Source organism: Capsella rubella, unplaced genomic scaffold (genome assembly GCF_000375325.1).
Source record: "Capsella rubella cultivar Monte Gargano unplaced genomic scaffold, Caprub1_0 scaffold_4, whole genome shotgun sequence".
NCBI lineage: Eukaryota > Viridiplantae > Streptophyta > Magnoliopsida > Brassicales > Brassicaceae > Capsella > Capsella rubella.
This window is the reverse complement of record NW_006238920.1, coordinates 7,304,562-7,314,267: the sequence shown is the minus strand read 5'-3', so window position 1 is coordinate 7,314,267 and position 9,706 is coordinate 7,304,562. Positions and strand designations below refer to the sequence as shown.

The 9,706-nt window shown below is 37.5% G+C and overlaps 4 protein-coding genes across 5 annotated transcripts; all 4 read left to right on the top strand.

The window, feature by feature from the left end:
• Positions 1-321: 321 nt before the first annotated feature.
• On the top strand, positions 322-1,462 carry LOC17887675. Its single transcript, XM_006296280.1, has 5 exons — positions 322-404; positions 511-691; positions 775-1,008; positions 1,088-1,228; positions 1,322-1,462. The coding sequence occupies exons 1-5, from the start codon at positions 322-324 to the stop codon at positions 1,460-1,462; spliced, it is 780 nt and encodes a 259-aa protein (XP_006296342.1).
• A 1,323-nt stretch (positions 1,463-2,785) lies between these two features.
• LOC111831243 (EMBRYO SURROUNDING FACTOR 1-like protein 6) lies at positions 2,786-3,411 on the top strand. Its single transcript, XM_023785233.1, has 3 exons — positions 2,786-2,892; positions 3,034-3,075; positions 3,197-3,411. The coding sequence occupies exons 1-3, from the start codon at positions 2,829-2,831 to the stop codon at positions 3,385-3,387; spliced, it is 297 nt and encodes a 98-aa protein (XP_023641001.1). The 5' UTR covers positions 2,786-2,828; the 3' UTR covers positions 3,388-3,411.
• A 1,738-nt stretch (positions 3,412-5,149) lies between these two features.
• On the top strand, positions 5,150-6,208 carry LOC17890116 (putative F-box/kelch-repeat protein At2g29780). Of its 2 annotated transcripts, XM_023785134.1 has the most exons (2): positions 5,150-5,981; positions 6,075-6,208. In XM_023785134.1, exons 1-2 carry the CDS (start codon positions 5,150-5,152, stop codon positions 6,206-6,208), a joined length of 966 nt encoding a protein of 321 aa, XP_023640902.1. The 2 variants fall into 2 exon arrangements, with proteins under 2 accessions (XP_023640902.1, XP_006295478.1); XM_006295416.1 differs by having other exon boundaries at positions 5,150-6,208.
• A 1,026-nt stretch (positions 6,209-7,234) lies between these two features.
• On the top strand, positions 7,235-8,377 carry LOC17889510 (putative F-box/kelch-repeat protein At2g29780). The gene has a single exon (XM_023784609.1). It carries the CDS (start codon positions 7,235-7,237, stop codon positions 8,375-8,377), a length of 1,143 nt encoding a protein of 380 aa, XP_023640377.1.
• Positions 8,378-9,706: the final 1,329 nt, after the last annotated feature.

The following is a 9,706-nucleotide window of genomic DNA, read 5'->3' as shown; positions in this document are numbered from 1 at the left end:
TCTATAAAAGTAAAATGCACCACACACACCAAGACACGGCTCATGGGTTTACTCAATGGGGGAAGAGACTAGAGAGTATGATAGTGAGAGACAACAGCAAAAGGCTATATCCAAATTTGGATAAAGAAGCTCTTAAGCGCGTAGACTTAGTGGTTACGTTGGGAAGAAGAACAAGTAAAGGAAAAAAGCAGAGCAGAGATCATCATCTCTCTGCTATAAAAACAGAGATGGGGTTCACAACTCAAAACATCACAACAAAAGAAACAACACAGAGCAAAAGATTCAAATTGTAAAGCAAACTTAAATCTTCTTTTCAAGAAAATGGGGATCGTAGGATTCAACTGGGCAGAGGAAGGCAACAACCAACTGGTGTTGCTGATGAACAGAGACAACTGGGGAAACAGGCAAGTCTAATATTTGATTCGACGTTTAACTTTCTTGGTACGTTAATGATCAACAGGGTCATATGCATGACTCTTTTAATATTTTTCTGTCTGATGGGATTAACAGGGTCATAAATGAGGCGTCGTGGAATGGCCAGATTTTGAGTGGTCGGAGTGCAGATAACAACGGAACGTGGTTGGCTATATCTCGAGGAGGCCGTGTTGCTTTTCTCATGAGTAAAGCGTTGTTGCTAGACCACGTTGTTCCAGACAGCGGCTGCGAGTTGTATCCCCATGAATTCTTGGAGGTTTGTTTCATTTCTTTTTGTTGTTTGCATATTTTTATACAAAACATATTAGATATCCACAGAACTCTCTGTTTTGGTTGCAGGGCAATATGAGTCCACAGGACTTTGCCGTGCAAGTAGCACAGCGTGACGTGGATAAACAAACTGGGTTGTCCTATAGCCTTATACTCGCGGACATGAATTCCAATTCAATGGTTCATATGAGGAAGCCTGATCAAGATGAGCATCAGGCTCATAACATGATGATAGAACACGTTCCGTTTGGTCTGCACACAGTTTCTCCTGACGGTGGTCTCGACTCCGCAAACTCTGTCAGGGTAATCAAGTTAATAGTGTCTTGTTTCCTTTTCGTATATGTTGTAGCTCTTTTAAACCCTCTTTTTTTTTTTTCTGCAGGCTTTACGCATGAGAGACCATTTTAATCATATTATTGGTGTGTTAGGAAATGATCAACTACCAGATGTTAAGGAGATTGCTAGGAGAGCAATTACCCCCGGGGTGTTTTTCGCAAATACGATTGAGCATCCTAACCCTGAAGTAAGAAAATTGATATAATGTTTCTATGATCCAATATTCTCCTACCATCATTAATTAGTTAGTTAATCTCTTTCTTTATTCATTTCGATTCAGCTTGGAATGCAACGTTTTGGAACAACTAGTACGACAGCATTAGCGGTTACACGCACTAGGGACGTGATGTTCTATGAGAGATACAGGGACATTAATGGTGAATGGACTTGGATCAAGCACGACTTCGATCTCAACATCTAGTAAAAGAGTTACAGAGAAACACTAAGCAGCACCCAAATATCTAAGTATCTAAATAATTAATAAGTAATCTTGTTGATGCTGTAAATACATCTCTCTACTCTAATTAACCTTGTCGATTCAGGGAAACATGTTTCCTTGGTCTGTCTAAGAGCATTATGATGCTTTATATAATAAATAAATAGTTTATGATCTTCTAAAATTTTCCTATGGTGACTTAAAAAGTATATCTTATGTTTTCCATCTATACAATTCTTGAACTATTGTTATAAATCTTACTCTTTACTTTCAACTTTATTTATGGAAAGGTGATAATGTACATAGTATTTTTGGAAATCCTGATTAAGCAATTTCAAGCAATATAAGTCAAGAACCGTTAAAGTTATTTGTCAGAACCTTTGACATCAACAACGTATTTTCTATAGTTAATCTAGACTCTAGCTATTAGTACTTACTAAAACCTAAACGTAACCAAAAGAGTAAATAAGAACTTGAAATCAAGAAAAATCAAGAAGTACATGTAGATATTAGGAAAAAACCAAGAACATATAGAAATTACGAAAAAGCATGCACACTGTACTTTCATAAATTATCATACTTAATTTTACACGAATCAGCAAAACTGGAATATTAGTATGGAGCCACTAACAACCCCTATGGTACCCTTTTCAGATTTTGGTATGAATGCGATCAAATTTTTCGTATTAATGTAAATCTTCAACGTGTGTACCTAGAAATCTCTTTTCTTCTCTTTTTTTTTTTTGGTTATGTTACGTCTTAAATGATTTCAAATGTATATACGTACTTAACTTAAGTGTCTATTTGATAAAACAAGGTCACCTAACCACTGTATAGGCTCGGATTACAAAAGTTAAGACCAAATACTAGTTGGATTTGAGTCTTAATCTTGTGTGCCACTAAAAACCATCTTTGTATATTTTTAGAATAGTAAATATATTTCTGAAGTGTTCCACATACACATGAATCCTCCTTAGTCAATCCGTAAGAAAGCTGGAGCAAATTAAAGTGGAACAATTTATATTTATAAAATAGTGAAAAATCATGTGTGGATTTTACTAAGGAAGATTCATGTGCGATGTAGGTCACTAATTTTACCAAGGAATAGGAATGAATAAAAAACTAATAAAACCAATATAGCAGTTATTTACGGATCACCATACGAGACATGCACTAATAATTACATACAAATTATCTATTTAAACCAAGTGTATGCAAGGATTTCAAGTTTTCAACCATTAAAAAACCAAAAAAAGGAAATAACAAAAAATAACCAAAAAAAAAAAAAAAACAACAACAACAAAAAACCAAAAAAAAAACGAAAATTGTTTTTGAGAAATCTTCACAAGAAATGTCATCATCACATTATGCGATCCTTTTCATCATCGCAATTTCTCTCGCTCCTCTACATGGATGTATGTTTTATGAAACTATGCGTATATATAAATAATCGTTTTCTCATTTGCTTACTATCATCACCTTCGTAATGATCATATTCTTATATCCATAATCTTAATTTCTAACTTCTAATTTATTTTTCTTATACATATATATAGCTGGGAAAACACAAAGTCTTGACGCCAGCAACAGCAAGACAGGTTCGACTTTCAAATCATTAAAAGTAACAAATAAATAATTAACAATAATATATCACAAAAACGTTCATCATGATCACGTTTCTTAAACTTTTAATACTTTTTTGTTTTCTTGATTTTATAGCTGTAAATGGAGGAAAAGGTGTTGAATCGAACAAGTTAGGTTCATCAGTGTGCCTTGTTGAAAGATGTCCAAGGCATCACGGCCACGGATCAGATGTGTGTTATTGCTGTTTCAGAGATAGTCGGAGGTGTTCTCGTAATTTATATGCTTGTGCAAGTGACTGCATTCGCCAACCTCCTTCTATGCATTAACTTAATCTTATAATGCATGACCTTATAATAGCTACATGCTTTACTTACCTTACGAAGACAAATACAATATAATTATGCTCACCGTTATTGTGTTTATTAGAGCTATTTAAAGTTTTACGTATGTTAATTTATATTTGCTATTCATTTTCTAACAATTTATTATAAAATAATAAATTTAATACAATACATTGTAAACTTAATACGATTTTGTAAAAAAATAATGATAATATCATAGTTGTATTAATTACAGGAAGTTTTTTTTTTCTTTTTTTGTAATGTAGTAGGAAAATATCTGAATAAAGTTTATATAACAATCTCTTCTTTAGTATTTCCTTGTTGTAATGACTATATGTTTGATTTGAGACTCGTTGTATTAGACGTTGACATTTTAAGACTTTATCTTTGTGAAAATTGGTTATCTATATATATAAAGTTAGTTTTTTCTCTCTTCTCATTATGCCACCTAAGCCACATTTTTGTTTAAACATTAAAATAAATTTAAAACATTCATTTAGTGCATATTTATGTTACTTATTTAATTAATAGAAAGTTTATATACATAAAATAAATTATGTAAAAAATGAAATGTTAAAATAAGAAAAACAATACTTTAATTTTTTTTATTAGTGGTAATAATATAATTCAACTTTCATTTTAAATTGATCATAATTTAATATTTTAAATATGTTACTGAGTTTTAGAATGAAAGTAAAATTTAAATTTATGGTAGACTAAAACAACATTTATGTAATTGTATATAAAAAATTATAAAGAGGAAAAATAATATGAAAGTGAAATATTAGTTTATAACATGATCAAAAAGAAAAAAAAATGATATTTCATAAATTGAATCAAATGCTTTTAATCCAAATTTGAGTATTGAAAGATAATAATTAAAGAGAAAATACTTATAACATTTTTTGAAAATCAATTAAAAAATAATAAAATATCACAATATGAATAAAAAATCAACAAAACAAAATTATAAATCGCGCGGGTCAACTGCTAGTAGTCTTATAGATTAAAATTTAAAACGTATATACATATGTCAGTTTGATTATTTTTTGTTTAAAATTGGTATATTGATTATTAACATATAATTACGACGAACAAGATTTAACTCTTCGTAGCACTTGAAAACATGATATATATGTCATATGTGGTTCCATTAATTAACAACTCTATAACTTCAAGATATATGATTTGACAATTTTGTTTTTCACATATGGGATACATATATCACGTTAACATTCTCAGTTTGCTTTCATTAATTAGCAAAATCCTTGTTTAGAAAATCAAACTTCATAACTAATGGTAAATAAATTAATAAAGAAAACTAAACCTTTAATTTAGTTAAGACTTTTACCAATGACCAAAAAAAATTAATTACTGTTACATTTTTATTCATAGAGTACAATCGCTAAAAATCTACGACGAACAAAGCATTTGAATTCAACATTTGTCTAAGCTATTTGAGAACAGAGTGATTTTTTATTATTTACAAATTGTAAGAAAAAGTGAAACCCTAAATGGAAAAAGGAATATATTAAACAATTAAATGATAATGTATTAAAATTTTAAGAAAATAAAAATGATTAATCTTTTTATAACGTAGTTTCTGAATCCATAAAACTAGAGAATATTATTTCTTTACGGCTCATTTTATGGTTTCATTATAAATACACAAACAGCTTCTTTCAAAAATCTTCTTAGTCACGCTTTCAGTAGTTAATTCCTTGCTGAAGACGTCACACCGACGGCGATGGCTATAATCTCTGAAACTTCCGAAGACGGCTCTATCGGCGGCGATCCAAGCAAGAAACCCGAAGAACTCCACAAGAACCCAACAGAAGAAGACGAAGAAGACGAAGAAGAGAATCAAAACAAGAACCCTAACGAAGAAGACGTTCAAGAAGAAGAAGTAGAGAATCGTGCTCCGGTTCTTTATGCTTTGATCGGATTCCCGCTTAATAACTTCCCGAGCTGGTACATTCTCAACCTTGAGCGAGGTTTGAGCGAGGTCGGTTCACTTCCTCCTATGAATCCTGGCTCTGCTGTGGTCACAATCGGGTACAATATGTATGTGATGGGTGGATGGATCGGGTTGAATCATCCTGTATCAACTGTGTTTGTCATCGACTGTAGACTCCACACGTGTGGCTATCTCCCACGTATGAAAAGGCCTCGGTACCGTGCAGCAGCCGGAGTAGTTGACGGAAAGATTTATGTCATCGGAGGTCGTGAGAAGGGATATGATGAAGATTGGATCGAAGTGTTCGATGTAGAGAAGAGGACTTGGAGTAGTGTGCCTGATCCATCCGATTGCAATTCAAGTTTGCCAGGAGGAGGGTTTGTGACGTCTGTGGTGATGCAAGATAGGATTTACATTTTGGATGCTGTACGTGGTTTGGTTTACGAACCAAGACAAGGTATATGGCAGTCATGGGAAAGTGGAACTACGTTGATGGAACTTTGGCGAAATAAGTCGTGTTGTGTGATTGATGATATGTTGTATAGCTTTGATCCATGGTGTGTTCTTAAACATCCAATAGTGGTGTTTGATCCAGATGAAATGGTTTGGTCTCCTGTGAAGGGTGTAGATCATGGTTTGCCTAACCTCCATTACTTTGAGTGTAAAATGGGGAATTTGGGTGGGAAGTTGATGGTTTTTGGCGCTCTTTACAAAGACACTTGGTGCATAGAGATTACGTTAGAGAAACGTGAAGGAGGTGAGATTTGGGGGAAGGTCGATTCACAGAAGCGTGTGCTTAGCTCAGTGAACGCGCCTCATATTGATTTTTGTTGCTCTGTTACGTTTTGATGATCTGTGGGATGGTTTCTTGCAGTTGAAGGTATGTTTAGTCTTTGATGTGCATGGATGGACTATATTGATGATGATAAATGACATTTTCTCTAGCCTCAAGTCTTGTACAAAAATGTGATTACTTTTAACGGAATAGGCCTTGTGTAGGCAACTCTTTGTACTTATTAAGATTCTTTTACGAGACTTGTTGCGAAATAATGCATCTTTGGTTTATTGCTAGTTTCTGGTTCTTTCTGTTTTGTGAGATATAATACAATTCTTCAGATTTAGCGAAACCTAATCTGCTTCTACAAATGGTTTGGATTGGGGATGAAGCAAATTAAAGCAAAAGGGATTTATTTTGCATACAATCAAAGTGAGAAAACATAAACTCTTGAAAGCTATACATAGAGAGGATAACCGAAATATATTTTTTTTTTTTTAACACTGAAAAGACTCACACTGTGGTTTCAATCAAGTACATGAGCAATGTGAAACCCTTGGCTCAGAGATGTGAAAATGGACTAAAACAAACCGGAAAATAATAAGGAGAGGAAAATAACTAAATTAAATTAATTAATTTTCACTAAACTGAGATTTCATTGTACAATTAATTAATTAATAATAAGATTTTTTTTTGGGGAATAATGATAATAATCGTTAAAAGTAAATTGCCAATTTTAGGAAAATAACTAAATTAAGTTAACAAAAAGTTTCAATAATATTTCGTTGTTGTAATGACTTTATTCTCTGGACTTTGACATTTTAATGACTTTTTATTTATCTTTGGCACAATTGGTTTAATAATCTTTAAAGTCATTATAATATTTCCGTTAATATTATAGATTTTTTTTAATAATCTTTTTGGAAACGAGTTTAAAGAAGAGAAAAATGAAACGAGAGAATATCTATTTTACGTACGCCTTTATAAAATATACGGTTTCATTATAAATACATAAAACGGACGTAACAGCTTCAAATTCTACTTTAGTCTTCTCCTTTTCAGTTAGTTCGTTGCTTCTGAAGACTTCAACACCGACGGCGATGGCTATAATCTCTGAAACTTCCGACGACGTCTCTAACGGCGGCGATCCAAACAAGAATCCGCAAGAAGACGAGAAACCGAAAGAAGAAGATCAAGAAGAAGAGAATCTTGCTCCGATTCTTCTACCCATCCCGGAAGGACTCGCCGAAAGCATCCTCTTACGCGTCCAGAGTTGTTACTACCCGAAGCTATCTCTCTTCTCCATAACCTTTCGTCACGTCGTCGCTTCACCGGAACTCTACCAAAGGCGCTTGCAACTCGGCCTCGCCGAACCGGTTCTTTACGCTTCGATCCGGTTCCCTCATGTTAGTTATAACCCGAGCTGGTACATTCTCAATCGTAACGTTCCAAGAAAGATCTCTTCCCGACTGAGTTCACTTCCTCCTATGAGTCTCATGAAGCCTAGATCTGCTGTAGTCACAGTCGGATATGATATGTATGTGATCGGCGGATGCGATGAACCAAATCATCCCACATCGAACGTGTACATCATCGACTGCAGATTTCATCAGTGTCGCTCGCTCCCTGGAATGCAGAGGGCTCGCAGCTCCCCAGCCGCAGGAGTAATCGATAGAAAGATTTATGTGATAGGAGGTTGCGAGCAGAGAGATGATAACTGGATCGAGGTGTTCGATGTAGATACTGGGATTTGGAGTAGTGTTGCTGGTCCATACGAATACAACTCTAGTAGGGTAGACGGAGGGTTTCTGACGTATGTGGTGATGCAAGAGAGAATCTACATTTTGGATTTTCTGTGGTCTTTGGCTTACGAACCAAGACAAGGTACATGGGAGTCATGGGGACTTGTAAGTCCGTTGACGGTATATTGGCACCAGTCGTCTTGTGTGATTGAGGGTTTGTTGTATAGTATTAGTCCTTTGTGTATTACAAGACATCTACATGTATCGGTGTATAATCCGGATGAGTCGTTTTGGAGACCTCTGGAAGGTGTATCTTATTTGCCTAAGCTCAATTATTTTGAGTGTCAAATGGCGAATGTTGGTGGGAAGTTGGTGGTTTTGGCTAAAACTTCTGTTGGATATGGGCCTTGCCCTTTCCAAATTAGAAGGTCCATAAAACAAGATATGTCAATTAATGAAGCCTTTCACCCAAAAATAGGCCCAGTACCTTCGCAGGGGTAAAACCGTCATTCGCCAAGGAGACACAAAGAGCTTCTAGGTTTCTGTGCAACTATAAATACATTAAACCACTGTTTGGAACAGGGATCGGTCCGGAGGTTATTATCCACCAGACTGAGAATCGTGTCGCGCCCGAACTCGCCCTAGCCCGAGATTCCCGCCGCGACTCTCTTTCTCGTGATTTTGCCCTTCTGTTTCGTATTAGGTTCTCAGCTCGGCAGATAGTCTATAACTGCCGCAGCGAGACTTCTCTCTTTGTAACTTCGGATTTTCCGCAAAAGCTAATAAAGAAAATTGTTTCGTATCGTCCCAAAAATCTCGTATCATTATTGTAGCTGCTCCCCCCTTGCACAAACAATTGGCGCCCACCGTGGGGCATACGAAGCACTTCTTTCTTGGCAACCTTGAAAATTTCGAAGTCTCCCGGAGAATCCAAAGCAACATGTCCGACGCAAACTCATCCAGCGACAGGGGAACGAACACCTCCCGACGCCCGGATCCCGACGCGCCCGTTCTGTCTCCGGAGCGGCACCTGTGGGGACGCAGAAGAGCCCGAACGAATATGCTACCACACCTCACTGGAGCAACGACAGCAGGCGCCGCGCCCACGAATGTCGATCCAGAACGTGCCGAGCCGGAAACTGCTGAAACGGAAAACGCCGAGCCGGGCCAAAGACTGCCGCACCGCCGTGCCGAGCCAGAGACTGTCGAGGTGGAAGCTGCCAATCCAAGACAGATACCCCCGGCCCGGCAAACCGATCATGTGCATGCCGCCCCGAGAAACACCAGGCCAGTACGCATCGCTCCGGCCACCGCGGCTACTGCCCATGGTGGAACTCACCTTGACGGCCTGATGCAAACCATCCTCGACCGTCTCGACGACCAGGACGTACGAACCTCCGAGAGGATCAACGCACTTGGAGAGGCGAACGCAGACACCCGAAATAGGATTGACCGGCTTAGGCGCCATCGACACAGCTCGCGACCTCACCATTCCCGGCTGGAAGAAACATCGCCCCCGCCTACTCCGTTAGACGAACGCACCAGGGACCAAAGACGCCAGCCGGCGTCGATTATTGTGGGATCCATCGATGAGCTCCAACACGAGAACCGGCCTGGCAGTCGAAACAGAACGAACGACCATCTCCACCGCCGCGACCAACATCCGACAAACGTACGACACCTAGTCAGCCGACCCGCGAGCGAGGAGAGCCAGGCCCGAAACCAAGAGCTGGCGCAACTGCAGGCACAGATCAAGGACTTGTCTTCCAAAATGCGGCAAGCCAGCACGGCACCCGATCTAGAGAAGGTGCTCGAAGAAATGCAGCGGTC

Coding starts and splice junctions, on each gene's coding strand:
- LOC17887675 (XM_006296280.1), top strand. CDS start 322: ATGGGGATCGTAGGATTCAACTGGGCAGAGGAAGGCAACAACCAACTG. Junction 692..774: donor ATCCCCATGAATTCTTGGAG/GTTTGTTTCATT, acceptor TTTTGGTTGCAG/GGCAATATGAGTCCACAGGA. Junction 1,009..1,087: donor ACTCCGCAAACTCTGTCAGG/GTAATCAAGTTA, acceptor TTTTTTCTGCAG/GCTTTACGCATGAGAGACCA.
- LOC111831243 (XM_023785233.1), top strand. CDS start 2,829: ATGTCATCATCACATTATGCGATCCTTTTCATCATCGCAATTTCTCTC. Junction 2,893..3,033: donor TCTCGCTCCTCTACATGGAT/GTATGTTTTATG, acceptor ACATATATATAG/CTGGGAAAACACAAAGTCTT. Junction 3,076..3,196: donor CGCCAGCAACAGCAAGACAG/GTTCGACTTTCA, acceptor TTGATTTTATAG/CTGTAAATGGAGGAAAAGGT.
- LOC17890116 (XM_006295416.1), top strand. CDS start 5,150: ATGGCTATAATCTCTGAAACTTCCGAAGACGGCTCTATCGGCGGCGAT.
- LOC17889510 (XM_023784609.1), top strand. CDS start 7,235: ATGGCTATAATCTCTGAAACTTCCGACGACGTCTCTAACGGCGGCGAT.